Source organism: Balaenoptera acutorostrata, chromosome 1, assembly GCF_949987535.1.
Source record: "Balaenoptera acutorostrata chromosome 1, mBalAcu1.1, whole genome shotgun sequence".
In the NCBI taxonomy this organism is placed as follows: domain Eukaryota; kingdom Metazoa; phylum Chordata; class Mammalia; order Artiodactyla; family Balaenopteridae; genus Balaenoptera; species Balaenoptera acutorostrata.
The window spans coordinates 43,628,525-43,644,101 of record NC_080064.1 but is presented as its reverse complement, the minus strand read 5'-3'; the positions used below and the strand labels follow the sequence as shown (position 1 = coordinate 43,644,101).

Below are 15,577 nucleotides of genomic sequence, written 5' to 3'. Positions count from 1 at the left end.
CAGCAGTAGGGAGACTGAGGCAGGCTTCCAAAGCAAGCTTACCCTTGTCTCCCACTGAATTTCCTTTTCCTTCCTTTCTCGGGCTTCTGCTCTTTGTCTTTCTTCAAGTCTATGCTTGGCTTCAGTTGCTGCATCAATGTCTCTGATTTTTAAGTTGAAAGTGACATCCTTCCAAAGGCTAAAGAAAAGAAGTGAAGGTGCTAATAAGTACTTGATGGACAGAGGAGTTAGCAGTCTTGAGAATGAAAGGCTAGATCCATCTAGAATATAACATAACTATAGTACAAGTCAAACGGCTTTAAATGCTGTAGTTCACAGACTATAAATCTCCTTCGGCTGACACCAGGGCACTGGAGTAAAGAACAGAGAAGTGGTCTCAGAAGATTCCACTGCTAGTTGTCAAAGGAGGAAATACAGGATGGGCAGAAAGCTGGATATATGGTTAGAACAACAGAGGAGAAAAAACAGCTGAGACTGGGATTACACTTCTGGCTGTACCTCTAACTAGTGATGCAACCTTGGGGCTGTCAGTTCACCTCTCTAGGGCTTCAGTGTCCCTTAGTATAAACCAAAAGGGTATTATAGTAAGATCAGATCAGAGGAGCTGAGAAGTTCTATTTCATGAAGACTCCCCTGGAATTAATACCGAAATCTGGGAGAAGCAGTTTGAATACAGAGAATAAGGGTCAAGAGATGCACTGCAGAGGCTTAGGGCGGGGTAGAAGATTTGGCTTCCTCTCAAGGCCTGGAAGATGATAACTAGACAAGGCTGGTCCAAACAACACTTTAAAGTGAAGACTCCTAGGAACTAGAAAAGCAGACATCCTAAGATTCCCCTTGTGTGAGTAGCAGAGCATAAATGTCTATAGATTTCCACTTATAACTATGAGCAGGCAGTCCAGGCAAGCAGACTGTTAACAAGTTAAAGACACAGGCAGGGTTATAATTTGTAAGGTCTTCTTCACTTAAGAAACCCCCTAATATGCTAAACAAAGGACTTTAGTGCATGATTCCTCATACCACCAAAAGATCCTGATTTTAATGTACAAATGGAAGGGGGAAAATTATGACATTTGAGACTACTAGAAAATTGAATACCAATTAGATATTTGATGATATTAAGGAATAACTGATTTTTAAAAAAGTACAATGATGATATTGTGGCTGGTGTTTTTTGTGTTTTTTTGAAAAAGTCCCTTTACAGATACATACTAAAATACTCAGAAATGGAATTTTTTTTAAAGTTTCTTGCAAACAAAAAAGACCCTAAGGAGTGTGGGACGGAGACGCAAGAGGAAGGGGATATGGGGATATATGTATACGTATAGCTGATTGACTCTGTTATACAGCAGCAACTAACACAACGATGTAAAGCAATTATATTCCAATAAAGGTGTTTAAAAAAAAATGGTTCTCATGAACCTAGGGGCAGGGCAGGAATAAAGATGCAGATATAGAGAATGGACTTGAGGACACGGGGAGGGGGAAGGGTAAGCTGGGACGAAGTGAGAGAGTGGCATGGACATAAATACACTACCAGATGTAAAATAGATAGCTAGTGGGAAGCAGCCACATAGCACAGGGAGATCAGCTCGGTGCTTTGTGACCACCTAGAAGGGTGGGATAGGGAGGGTGGGAGGGAGATGCAAGAGGGAGGGGATATGGGGATATATGTGTACGTATAGCTGATTCACTTTGTTATATAGCAGCAACTAACACAACAATGTAAAGCAATTATACTCCAATAACGATGTTTAAAAATAAAAAGAGACCCTAAAGATGTTTTGATATATATATGATCTCAGTTGGGACCTCACTACCATCTCTTACAAGCCATAAAGATGGTGATAAGTCAACATACACTCTATACATATTATATGCCAAGCATCATACATAGGCTCCATGTTTTTCTCATTTAGTTCTTACAACAATGCTGAGGTAGTTACCATTTCAGGAAAGAAGGCAAAGAGAGGGTAGCTTATAGTCATGGTTACAATGCAAGTGGTGGAGCTCCATATGAACCCAGGCATTCAAACTCAGTCTGTGCTCTGTTACACCCTGCTATACGGTCTCTACAACCCAGCCCTGCACCTATGCCTGGCCAATAGCAAGAGCACTGCTGCAATAGCTCTAGTTATGTCATCTCCTTACCAGCGGGATTCGTACTCATTCTGATCTTCCAACTTCCTCACTTTCTTCTTGATTATAGGCAACTTCTTGGTATCTATAAAAACTACATTTTCCTAGAAAACAGAAGAGGTAGATGTTTTATTGTTCACACTGTTCTAGAAGGAAAAGTCAACTCTTCCCATCAACAGATTTAATCATGAAATCCCACATGTTAGTGATGTAGACAATGAGTTCCATATGCAATCTTCAGCCTAAATTAAAATTGTTTGCTTTAAGTCTTGGTAAAGGCTCAATTCAACAGACAGTTTCAATGTGGCTATGTGCTACATGCTTGGGATGTAATCTCTTGGAGAGCTAGACAACTAATCCTAATGTTAAGTACTCTGAAGTGCTTTTTAAATTTCAAATTCTCTGAGTCCAAAATCCAATTCATTGGCTCCTCCTGTTAATGCCATACCACCTCCCTCCTACCTTAATTAGGTAGTTTGCAAGTTCCTTGAGGGCAAGGACTATCTTACTCATAGGCCAGGCAGTTAATACATTTCTTAGACAAAATCAAACTGTGTACATACAAACACACATGAGTTAATAGTTTAGCACCTCATTTTATTTATAAACACACATACCATACATTCTAATGATATAGCTAACATTTACTGGGTGCTTACTATGGTGTCAAGCATTTTTTTTTTCATATATTATTCTTGAGTATTTTAAGGGGAGAGAGGAAAGTAAAAATCATTCTACTACCTGTACTGCTAGGTAAGAGGTGGGAGAAGGAAAAGGCTTGCCCTGAAGAGCTGGCATTAGAGCTCATCCTGGTTAAATTTCCAGATGAAGGAAGCCAGAGTTACGGGATGGGCTACGATTCAATGAAGCCTGAAACAAGTGGCAAAACGCAGGTTCTTACCCCTGTTGAGTATTTTGCATACATTACACCATTCCATTCCCCTTCAATTGAGCAGAAAGACTTCTTGTCATTTGGAGAACTAGATTAAAAAACAAAAACAAAAAAACACAAACATTTGTGTTAGTCTCAAATTGAAATTTCTCTACCAAAGAATCTCGTTAGTGTGGCCTACCTACACAGAGCAGAACACAGAAGAGCAACTGTGAAGTCGTTGGTGAAGGCAGCTTAATAAAACTGGATTTCTCAGAGCCAACTATAAGAATGAGGGCCCTAAAGAAGATGCTAATAGACTCAAGATCCCAGAAACTGTGGGTATGAGATGCGCTAGGTGCTGGGACCACGGCAAACTAGGGACAGTCCCTGCCCTCGAGCTGTTCACAGTCTAGTGGGGGAGACACTGCTATTGAGATTCTGGGTGGCAAGTGCTGTGGTGAGTTCAGGTGAGCACTGGAGACCAAGGGCAACACTGCTAGGATGAGGGTCAGAGAAGGCTTCACTTAAGGATACAATGCTGGAGACCAGGCTTTCATCTTCAGCCTGAAAGGGACCTCTGGGTCAAACGATTTTACCTCTTTTCCTAAGCAAGGATCCTTTCCTCAAAAGCCCCAACAGGTTTTACTTGGACATGACAGTGATGTGTATGGCAGGTACGGAACTTAGAAGATAAGCATTACAACAAAGGACAGATTAGGAAGGGCAAGGCATGGACATAGAAAAAGGCTAGGAGGTCAGAAAGAGAAAAATACACAGGGTAGATGGATGAAGTTGCTATCAGTAGACTGAAACTTGCTTCCTCTATGACTTGGTGCTTTGTGTGAAGGAGGACAAAGGGAAAGAAAAATGGTAGGATTCCAGGTTTAGAAGGTTATTGTGCAGTGGTTCTCAAAGTATGGTCTGGGGACCCCTGGGGCTTCCCAAGACCCTCTTAAGGTCAAAACTATTTTCATAATATTTAGACATTACCCTAATTTGAAAAGCCCACCAAGCACTCTTTCAGAAGGCAGTCTATTATATGTCGCTGTGACTGGCCAAAAAATCTGCTAGCAGTTCCTGTTGGTGCTGGTTGGTTGCCTCTAAGGAATTCTGAGAAGCAGGCCCACCCAGGTCTTTGTTCTGGACATCCTATTTCCCCCACCTGCCTATTTTAGGGGAGCTGCCGCACTATTGTGGTGACTTGTGCTATTCCCTAACCTCTGCCCGTATTTTCTGACTGCAGTAATATTTTGGATTTTACAGTGATCCTTAGTAAACATCTTGTGTTCGTGGTCCCGTCCTGCCCTGCTCAAGATTTTTTTGGAGCTGATTCTGTCATCCAAATTAAATTATCTCCCTAAAAAACTGGTTAACCAATCCGGTGTCTTCCATCTGCAACACTGTTCCCAATAAGGCCTTTGAGGTCAGAGAAAGTCCTACAGATTTTCCTCTTCTAGGCAGCCTCTAAACCACCCAACTGACTGTTTACCCAGACAGCACAGCTGTCTTCATCTGATCCTAGAGTGTCAAACAGAACCAAGCAAAGATGTGATGGTTACTGTTTTTCCCCAGCAAAGGCACAGAAAAAAGGACTATGAGGGCTTTGAGACACTTCGGTGGGAGTCACAGGGTCTACCGTATGGGCTAGCTCATGGTCCAATCCAGCAATAATGAGTCAGGCACCCATAATCTGGGTTAGCTAGGAGATCCAGGAAGACTCAGTTCTCCATTTGCAAGTCAGGTTCCTAGGAAGGAAATCCCACCAATGACCTCAGGTTGTTCTGAACCCAGATTTTAGGTCTCCTTCTGAGATGGGATTTTAGGAAGAGACATGACACACAAGATGTGAAGTAAGTTTACAAAGACAGAATCATTAAAATGGTCAATTCCTGATGGGAGTTACAGTTCAAGACAAAAGGAAAAGTATTTCAGAGAAGCAGAAGCACCGAAGCAGAAAAACAAAATACCTACAAAATCTCAGCAGTAACTCTGTGCTTCTTGCCCCCATAGAAAGGCTTAGTGTGGAAGATGATATTGGCACTATAGCCAGTCTTGGAACAATTAATATTGCATTCTCCGCCTAGTTCCACCCAGGGCACTGTGAGGATAGACCTGCAAAATCAAAAGTTTCAGGTAAGGCTGACAGTTCACAGGAAAGAAAGGAGGGGCACAGCTTAAGGAACAGCAGGGTCTGCTGCTTGCTTATCAGAGGAATGCACACAGCTCTACTTGCCTTCCATAACCATTGGGGAATGTGAGAATGTAATGTTCATCATGGTCTAGACACGAGACACAGCCTGTGGAGACAAGGGATGGAATTTCAGCTAAGTAGTTGATGGAATCTCCATTCAGTTTAGGGAAAATCAATCTTGCATCCCACCCCTGCTCTCACCGCCAATACACACGCTTCCCTGCAAACAATGACATCCAAACTGGCTTTCTGGGGCCATTTACCCTTACTAGAGAGGTGTCCAGCACATATTAGAATGACATAAAATTCTATTAACACTGTAGTCCACCAAAAGCCCACAGACTTACCCTGTCCTATGTTGTGCACCCCAATTGACATCCCAAGGAATTTTGATTTGGTCCAGATATGAGCATTGAATTGTATCTTCTTGTTAAAACACTCAGCATAAAAGGCTGAAACTGAATAGAAATTGTTTTCAATTAGTGCACTACATAGCCATATTCCCCTCTCCAACTCCATTCACCCAGAGAAAAAACTGGCTGCATGGGGAAAATCCTTTACCCCTCAAAGAACAGCCTTGAATGTAGTCAGGAATTACCCACCTGCCTTTTATACCCTGTTTCCCCCAATGCAAGCAACCGTTCAGGACCATGTGGGCAGGAACTTCCCTAAACCATGAGGCTATGACCAATCCCAGAGGCTTAAAAACAAAGGGTCTGTCTGTTCTTCTGGTCAGCAAGCATATTCCTGCCCCAGCCCCAACCTGGGCCCATCCAGTATTACCAGTCTTAATGCTGCATCCAGCAAATAACACGGGAGGACACACATTCTTTCCACTATGCCAGGAATATACTGTGCAGAAACTACGTCTTTTTTATATAAACTGTCTTCAGAGTTGCTGGGATCGCTAGAGCACAGCTCATGCTGTGAAAGATGACTTCAGAAGCACTAAAAGGTGGCTTCTCAAATCCCTTCTTTTTATATATAATTAAGCAGTGAAGCCTAATAGAGTCTTTGGAACTTATACCAGGAACAGATATGAGGAACCAATCCTCACAGGATTGGGAAGATACAGGTGGCCATAAAACTGACCGTACAGTGGCCTCAGTTATGGAGCTCTTTATGACCCTCTTTAGACAGAACAGTTTGAAAGTGGCTACTGCCGAGGAGCTCTGTAACTTACTGGGTGGATGATGGGAAACCTGCTCAGCCACGAATGTTACGCTATTCTTGGAAACCCAGGGAACTGGTCCTTCTGAAACTAGCTCCTGCAAGTAAATATAACATCATTTTCTTTTGATGTGGAAACAAATGACAGTGCAGAGAATCTAATAACTGGAGTCTCCGCCTCCCAAGGTGGTTAACTGCTCCCTCCTCTACACACCCAAAACATCTCATATATACTTTTCTTGAGGCACTTATACTACTGGAATTACTGCTTTGTGTCAGTCTCCCTAAGTCTCTCTGACTAAGACATTATTGAAGGCAAGGACCACGTGCCTAACTCAGGGCCAGGCCGGCCACAGAACAGGGACTTATCAATGTCTGCAATATGAACAAGAACAGACACACTGCTTCTGTCTTCAGGAAAGGACTACATGTAATGTGTCATTCGGAAAGGGAAAAATACAGAGTTATTTTTAAGGAGAGATTATTATGTGAAAGCCACTGTGGGCCAGGGGCTGATTGTTTTCACCCCTAGAGGCCTTTTAGCATTTATTTGGGTCTTCCATGTTGGTTGTTTTCCTCAAATCAACCCCCAAATATTGGAGCCCTGTGGCTCAGGTCTCAGTTAACTATTCTTCTCTAGATGTCTTCCTAGATGATTTCATCTAATCCGAGGGATTTAAGTGCCTTCTAAATACGCTAAAATCTCTGAAAGCCCCGTCTCCATCCTAGACCTCTCTCTCCCTTGAACTCCAGACTCTTAAATTCTAACTCCCTACCTGACAGTTCCACTTACATGTCTAACAGACCCCTCACACTTTATATTTCAAATTGGAGTTCTGGATTTTTCCCTCCCCAAATCCCATCGTTCCCTCGTTAGTAAGTGGCACCAACCAACTGCTGAAGCCCACAAGCAAGGATTCACCTCTGACTGTCCCCTTTCCCTCACCCTGCCCAATCCACCGAACAGCTCTGCCTCCAAAATACAGCTTGAATCAACCATGTCTCTCCTGGAATAATGCCAAAGCCTCCTCAGTGGTCTCCTTGCTTCTATTTGCCCCTTTCCAATTCATTTTTCACAAAATAATTATAATGACCTTTTCAAAGCAAAAATGAGTTCCTGATAAGCCATAAAATTATCATTATGGTCCAGGAGGACTTTGCATGATCTGATTTCTAAATTTCTATCCTCATCTCACGCCACTCTTTCTCCTTGCTCACTGTGTTCAAAATATGCTGATCCAACAACACTGTTCTTCTACGGGTGGTAATCTTTTGATCAGTGCCTTTACCATTATTATCCGCCTCCAAATAAAATGAAATCTTGAATCAGTACACTAAAAGCTAAGTACTAAGTATCTAAATACTAAGGTAATTTAAAATGTCAGTGGAGAACTCACCACATTCTCTTCAGTATCATTTGGTAATGTCCAGTGACACTGAAAGATCTCGCCCAGAATGGGGTTGTATGGCTTTTTGGCAACCGATCCTTTCCTTCCTGCGTGAAAGGCTGAGAGGTACCATTTTACAACCTGAACCATTCGGTCTCTGGCATCCTTCTGGTCACTAATACTGCAAGGGAGAAAGACAAAATTTAACACGCTGTTTTCTGACAGCACCCTCAGCATGGTCCATCCTAAGCCAGGCTAAGAGGGCCCAGTACCAGGAGCTACCTCGGTCTCTTTTTAAAATTGAAATATAATATACATAATTAAACACACCAGTCTTAACTGTTTGGTTTGATGAATTTGAAAAAATGCTTATATCCATTTAATTAATCACCATGCAATCAAGATATAGAACATCTCCATTACCCCCAAGTTTCCCCATCCTCCTTTCCAAGCAATCCCCAACCCTTACCCTGAGGCAAACACTGTTTCTGGTTTCTAAGACCATTAGCTTTGCTTGTTCCAGAACTTCATACTTATAAGTGCATTGTTTAACTGCCAAATAGTTGGAGATTTTCTGGATATATTTCTGTTATTGATTTCTGATTTAATTCTTTCATGCTCAGTGAACATATTCCATATGGTTCCAATTATTTTCAATTTATTAAGTCTTCCTAGTATATGGTCTATCTTGATGAATGTTCCATTTACACTTAAAAAGACTGTTATACACATTGTTTGGTAATGTTTTAGAAAAGTCAATTGGACCTTCTATAGCCTCACTGATTTTCAGAGGGGTGGGGGAAGGTGCGTGCTGCTCAATCAATTCCCGAGGAATTTCCAACCTTGTTTGTGTACTTGTCTATTTCTCCCTTCAGTCAATTTTTGCTGCATATAGTTTGAAGCTGTTTTACATATTTAGGATTATTATTTATTCTTGATAAATTGACTTATCATATCATATGAAATATCCCTACTTGTCTCTGTTAATATTTCTTGTCTCAAAAAATATCCTTTGATACTAATACAGTGACACCAGCTTTGTTATGCTTAGTGTTTTGCATGGTATATCTCTGTCCATCCTTTTAACTAATCAGTGTCTTCATATTTTTTTTTTCTTTTTTTTTTTTTTAGTGTCTTCATATTTAAAGTCTGTCCCTTGCAAACAGCGTACAGATGAATCTTGCTTTTTTATCCAGTCTTACAATCACTGTTCTCTTAAATGGAGCATGTATGCTATTCACATTTAGTGTAATACTGATATAGTTGGGTTTAACTCTATCATCTTGGTATTTTTCTATTTGGGCTTTTTTTGTTTGTTCCATTATATTTCCTTTCCTCCTTTTTGGGGAGTTAGAATTTTTAGAATTCCATTTAATCTTATCTATTGGCTTTTTAGCTATACTTCTGTGTTTTTTAAGTGATTCCTCCAGGGATCTCATAGCTTAAATTCTCATACATTAAAAATTATCCTTAAACCTCAAATCTATATCTAATGAATAACTGGTACTTTCCATTTATTTATGTTACCAATAAATACTTACATTTTATTTGTTCAATTTTGTACGAATTTAAACAGTGCCATAGCTATTTGAATTTCTGCCCTTTGGGAAATGGTTAAATGGGTCTCTTAAAATCTTCATTAAGAAGGTATGTATCAATGTCATCCAATGTGCCCACCCACTGTGAAACTTCAGTGATTTGTATCTGGCTTCAGTAAACCACAGTCCAAGGCCAAAGAATGCAATCAGAGAAGACGGATTAGAACACCCCATTACAAAGAAAATATTGCTGCTACCACTGAAAAGCAATGTGAACTCACTCACCTCCTCATAAATCAATCCCACCTTTAGATTAGCTCTGGCCTTTATACATGTATCTAATATTGCAAGCTTTGTATTTGAAATTTATGAATCAGGCTATACTCTGGACACTGGACTGTAAACTCCTCAAAGGCAGACACTGTGACTCTTTCCCTTTCCAGCTCATAACAAAGTGCCTGGCAAACAATAGGTGCTTTAGAAAGGTTTGCTAAACTCAGATAACTGAAATTCATTGGATATAGTGTAAATAATTTAACAGTGATTACCAATTCCTGGATCAAATAAGATCCTACTCTTGGCTCCGTAAATCCTAGCTACCTTAACAGGCACTCAAGATTTTTTGAAGTGTTTAACTTGGTTGCCTAACAATATCACCGCCAAATAATCTAAGCAAACGGGCATCTAATACAAACAAAATATTCAATTCCACTTTTCCCCAGAAATGTCTGAAAGGCAAAGGGATCCATCTATCCTGCCAAGGCAGAAAGCTAATGGGTAAAGTCTTAAAAAAACTGGAAACTACTATATTGAGTCAAATACCTCACAAACAGGTCCGGATGTGCAAAAAAGTCTGCATACATTTCTAAAAGAGATCTTCTTTCAAGAATAAATGTTGGAAGAACTACCTGAAAAACATACATATTTGACCCTTGAGGATCAAATTCCACTACAGATAAACAGATTGCTGAACTGCTTAAAAAAAAAAAAAAGTAAATGAAACAAAAAACTCATTCCAATCATAGTAACACCCACCAAGTACTGCCCAGGCATGCTTCTGATACCTACTTCTCAAACTGTTCTGATTCAGAATGCCCATTAACCTGCCCAACAGATGAAAAACAGAGATTTTGAATGTTCAAATGTCACTTCCTCTTTGCAACCTCCCTTTAGCTCCCTGAATCAGTGTAACAAGAACAACAACTACTCAGTAGCAACCCTTTGATACCTATATGACCTTCTGGAGTATCACATACACATTATCTTATTAAACTGTACAACAATCCCATTAAGAGGAAATTATCATCCTTATTTTACAGTGGAGAAAAATGAAGCTCAAAAGGGTGAAAAATTTTCTCACCGCTCTGTTATTCAGTGGAATTCAAAATCGGGTTTGTCTGGTTATGGGGGTGGTGCAAGGCCTGCTCACTTTCCCCTCTATCATCGTAGGCGCACTAGGGAACTTATCTGCTTATGGGTCTGTGTCCGCAAATGAACACTGAGCTCCTAGAATGCAAGGGCCATACTTATTTCTACTTGCATCTTCACTTACTATCCCCAAAGTAAGAAAAATTTAAATAAGTAACTGAATAAACAAAATGAAGAAGAGAATAAAGACGGGATTCAACAGACTCCTTCATCGTGGGGCTGAGCCCATGAAGAAAAATGCTGAGGCGCTGGGAATGTGGCAGAGGAGAAAGTAAAGAAGAAATTGGAAAATGAAGAAAAAGGATAAGATAGATTAGGATTAACGAATTAAAAAAGGAATGAAGGAATAGTTTTTGATACGTGTATCAGATTAGACATTATTCATTATGGAAGTAGCGCATCATAGTAAGTAAAAATTCCTTTAAATGTAGTAATTACTGTATATCTGCTATATTCAAGATCGTGTGGTAAATGCTATGAAGGCAGCAAAGGTTAAGTATGAGAGAATAATACGAGCATTTAATTTTTAGGTAGAATGTGATAAATATCATACAAGAGATGCTCAAGGTACCGTGGAAATTCAGGACAGGCAAAGATCATGTTCTGTTTGGGGAACCAGAATGAGGGCAAAGTTTGGAAACAATTTATTGAGGTGGGGTGCTAAAGAAAAGCCTTAGAGAGTAGGCTATAAGAGACAGAGGGAAAAACAGAAGAACAAGACATGGAGATTGGGGGGTGGTGGTGGGGGGGCAGAAAATGAGTGTGACAGGGACTGACCAGTGGACCAGTATTGCTGCGTATATAAAGAGGAATGATAGGACACAGGCTTGAAAAGAAAAACTGTGGTTCCAACATTTAGAATGTTTATTATCAGGCTCCAGAGTTTAAAAGTTCCACAGAACATGTATGTTCATAATATAAATATGCTTAGATTGGCAAGTAAGCTTGGTACAATTTCCTACCACTCTTGGAGAACACAGAGATTCTAAATCACTAAGTAAGACTGCTGAAGAACAAGACAGGACTAAGTATCTTAATGTATAAACAGCTCTTGCAAATCAACACGAAAGAGACTACTATTGCCAGTAGAATAATGAACAAAAGAACTGAACAGGCAATTTGAAAAAGAAGAAATGGCCAAAAACCATAAATTTGATTTGATGTTTAATCAAAAAAGAATTTTTTTTTCCCTCCCTACTTAAAAGTTTTCTTAAGAACTCTCATTCACCACATCTTCTTCAGTGTTTTTATCACTATACTGATACATGCCATTATGTCAAGCTGCTGGAACACTGATAAAAGTGAGTTGGGTTAGGTTGTCTTAAACCTGGGTTCAAGTACTTATTTTGTCACTTCTTAGGTGTGAGGAAGCCCTGGAAAATTAATTCAACCTCTGTAAGTTTCTGTAAAAGGAGGATAACTATATGCCTTGCTTAAATCTTAGGATTGTTTTGAAGACCAAATGAGGTAAGCGGGATGTGACTTTATAGTATTTCCAAACACTACAATGTATTTGGAAAATAACTCTTTACAGAAAATATTTCAAGTGAGAAAGTATTTTTATAAATAGGAAAATGAGATACAAATTTAAGGCATTATTGTAATAATACTTTGGAATGCACAAGGGAATCAAGATTTCAGAATCTGCTGGCAATCATAGCCATTTATGCCAATAAAGATTTCTAAAATAGCTAATTTGGCAAAAATTAAACTTTTAGTGGCTCCAAACCCAAACCTGGACTATCTGGCAGAGGAAATTATGTGAGGCAAAAATTACACACTTGATTGTGGCACACACTTTTGGTTGCCTATGTACATCTCTACTAACAGAACTTTCATTCAGTTCAGGTTCAGGCTATAGGTTGCCATGAGAGTCACAGGGCCCGCCCAGATCTCAAGGGGTGAATGTGGATTAATCTAAACCAATCATTTAACCTCCTTTACCAGTGACTGGTTTAGGTGTGCACACCTGCCTAGTTCTGGCCAATGAGATTCAACTGGAAGTTTGATGGGCCACTGTTGTTATATGTTCTCCCTATTACAACAACAAAATTCATGAAAAGAAATTATTTTTCTGCCTCTTGACATATTTGCATAAGGATGTGATGAGTGGAAGTGCAGCAGTCATTTTGCAATGATGAGGAGACAGGTCTGAGTGTGAATGTCAGCATGCTAAGGATGGCAGAGCAGAGAGACTGAAGGAACCTAGGTCCTTTCTCACACTGTTGACCCACTACGAATTAGTCAATCCTGGAACTACTCTACTTCTGGACTTCTCATTACAGGAGATAATAAACCTAGCATTGTTCAAGATACTGTTAGGTGGGTCTTCTATTACTGAAGACCAAAACCAACCAAGGTAGAAGATGTAGAAAAGAAATATATTATAAATGTCAACATCTAAAATTAAGCTGTATCTTTCAAATGTGAAGTTACAATTCTGCTCCAGCAATTATGCAATCAATCTAATGATCACTGAAAAAATTCTGAGGGCAAGCTCCTGCAAATATTCTCTTACCTAGAACTTTCCCAGCAAGTATGTTTGTTGCACAAATTTTCCATTCTCATTTAGATTTGGGGTAAAAATTTTTATTATAGACACTTACTAGAAAGTATTATGGATTAGTTTATAGATTTTGAAATCTACGACCAGATTAGAATCTCAGTTCTGCCACTTAAATAAGACTTAGCCAAGTTACTTAACCTCTATGAGCTTTAGTTTCCTCATCTATAAAATGGTGTTAACAATAACACCTAACTTTGCAGTGCTGTGGTGAGAATTAGGTAAAAGGATGAGGCTTTTAGCACAGTGGCGGGGATATACACAGGCACCTATACACCAGTCTCCTACATCAATCAGGTATTCTGTTTAGAGTGCCAAGTTTAAATTCAAATTCAAATCCAAAACCACAATAACTATATAGCTCAACATGTGTCACACAGTTTTCCACTCACTTCCTGTTCCATTCCTTACAACAATCCTGTAAAGTAGGTCACTGTATGTCCATTTTGTATATGAGAAACCCAAAGATCATAGAGAAAGGGACTTGCTCAAGGTCACACAGTTTGGTAACAGCAGAAGTAGGATGTAAGCACAGGTCCTCTAACCCCGAGATCAGAACTCTGCTCATTTTGATTCCATGCACACTACACTGCTTTAGGTTTTTGTTCAGACTACTAACCAAGCCCAATACTATTCCATGCTTGCCCCCAATAAAATCCAAATCATAGCCTATATAATCCATATGTACTATCTCTATGAAATTATCCTAGCTTTACTTATTTCATCCATTTATAAAAATTTTCAGTTTACTCAGGTACATATATATTAATTCATAACAAGACAAAAGTATAAACAGAAGTTATGTCATTATACTACATTTGCAGACACACTCACCACACGATCACTGAGAACCTACATATACACATTAAGACTAACAGCAAATACCAAATTGATTCTTACCTTAGTGAGATCCATTCCAAGCCTAACCTGTGACAACAGATGCATGATAACACTCTTGTGCTCTTCCACCGACCCTGCCTCCCCTTCATCATCTCTCTCATCATGTGAATCGAAAAGGTCTAAAATAAAACAGATCTTCTTAGACCAGTGTTAAACTGGGCCAATCTGTGCTGTTACCAAGTATTATACATTTTTTTTCAAACAAATATTTTTAAGAAAAAAAGGGTAAACTCTCCAAGGCTGCTTACCAGCATCACTTGTTCCATTGGACATGGAAGAATTAAGTGATTCCGTGGTATCTGGGCGCTTTAGACTATTTCCTGAGCTGCTGTGTGTCAAGACTGAGGCAGATCCAGAGGAACTAAAAAAAATTAATCACCTTCTTAAGCTTTGTAAAAAAGCAATTTAAAATCATAGTAAGATACCAATCTATTTAAAACCAATATATGCAGATAGCTGACAGAAACTAACTAGACCCTTAAAGTTAGCTGGTTACATACATACACACATACATGCTTTCCAACTCTCTCCCCATCAGGCTCATGTTTTCTGCATGGTGTATGCTCAACCAAGCCATGTTGAAAGGCCATGAGAAATTGGTAAGATTTTGCTTCTGCATGTAAGTTTAAAACTAGAGTTCATTTTCCAATTTTGTTACTTTGCATAAATGTAGGTATGTCATAATTCTTGGCAACCATTTCCAGAACCTCAAAACTGGTAAGTCTATTAATTAGCCTCAGAAAGATGTCTATATTTTTCAGATCCTTTGATAAAAGCCCACACTGGTAATAACACCCTTCCCAGTCATTAAAAAATTATATTTGAAATTTAAAAATAAAAAAGCATATTATTTTTTACAAGTAAATTTATGGTAAGTGGTATTATGAGCTGATTAACAGGGTCTAAAGAAAGAATCCTCTATTTTATTATTACAGCTATGATCATAACTTACCCAGGACTAGTATTTGTACATTAACAAAAGAATGATCAAAGTTTACTTATTAAGGGTAAAAATAGAAACCAAATTTCTCATACTGCAGGTATTATTTATAAAATGGTACACACATAAAAGTCTTTTATTGCAAATTTATAGGTGCAAAACACATTATATATTCTAATTTAAACAGTTTGCCCTGATTACTTACTTTCTTTTGATTTCTTATTTAATAATAAGCTTGATTTTTTTAAGAGTAGTTTTAGGTTCAGAGCAAAACTGAGCAGAAAGTACAGAATTCCCATACGCACAACCTCCCCACTATCAACATCCTGCACGAGAGTAGTACACGTGTAACAGTTGATGAACCTACATGACATGCCATTATCACTCAAAGTCCATAGTTTACAGTAGGGTTCACTCTTGGTCTTGTACATTCTATGGATTTTGAC

General features: G+C 39.1%; 1 protein-coding gene across 6 annotated transcripts in view; it reads right to left on the bottom strand.

Annotated features, from left to right (window-relative positions):
* OSBPL9 (oxysterol binding protein like 9) overlaps positions 1-15,577 on the bottom strand; it is a 164,779-nt gene that overhangs the window by 797 nt on the left and 148,405 nt on the right. For all 6 annotated transcript variants that reach the window (XM_007164473.2, XM_007164472.3, XM_007164470.2 and 3 more), the window contains 11 exons: positions 14,440-14,552; positions 14,192-14,310; positions 10,123-10,208; positions 7,772-7,943; positions 6,388-6,472; positions 5,552-5,662; positions 5,247-5,310; positions 4,985-5,125; positions 3,041-3,119; positions 2,152-2,243; positions 43-178 (listed from right to left, as the gene is read on the bottom strand). In XM_007164473.2, the coding sequence (XP_007164535.2) occupies positions 43-178; positions 2,152-2,243; positions 3,041-3,119; positions 4,985-5,125; positions 5,247-5,310; positions 5,552-5,662; positions 6,388-6,472; positions 7,772-7,943; positions 10,123-10,208; positions 14,192-14,310; positions 14,440-14,552 (1,198 nt within the window). The remainder of the gene's footprint in view (positions 1-42; positions 179-2,151; positions 2,244-3,040; positions 3,120-4,984; positions 5,126-5,246; positions 5,311-5,551; positions 5,663-6,387; positions 6,473-7,771; positions 7,944-10,122; positions 10,209-14,191; positions 14,311-14,439; positions 14,553-15,577) is intronic.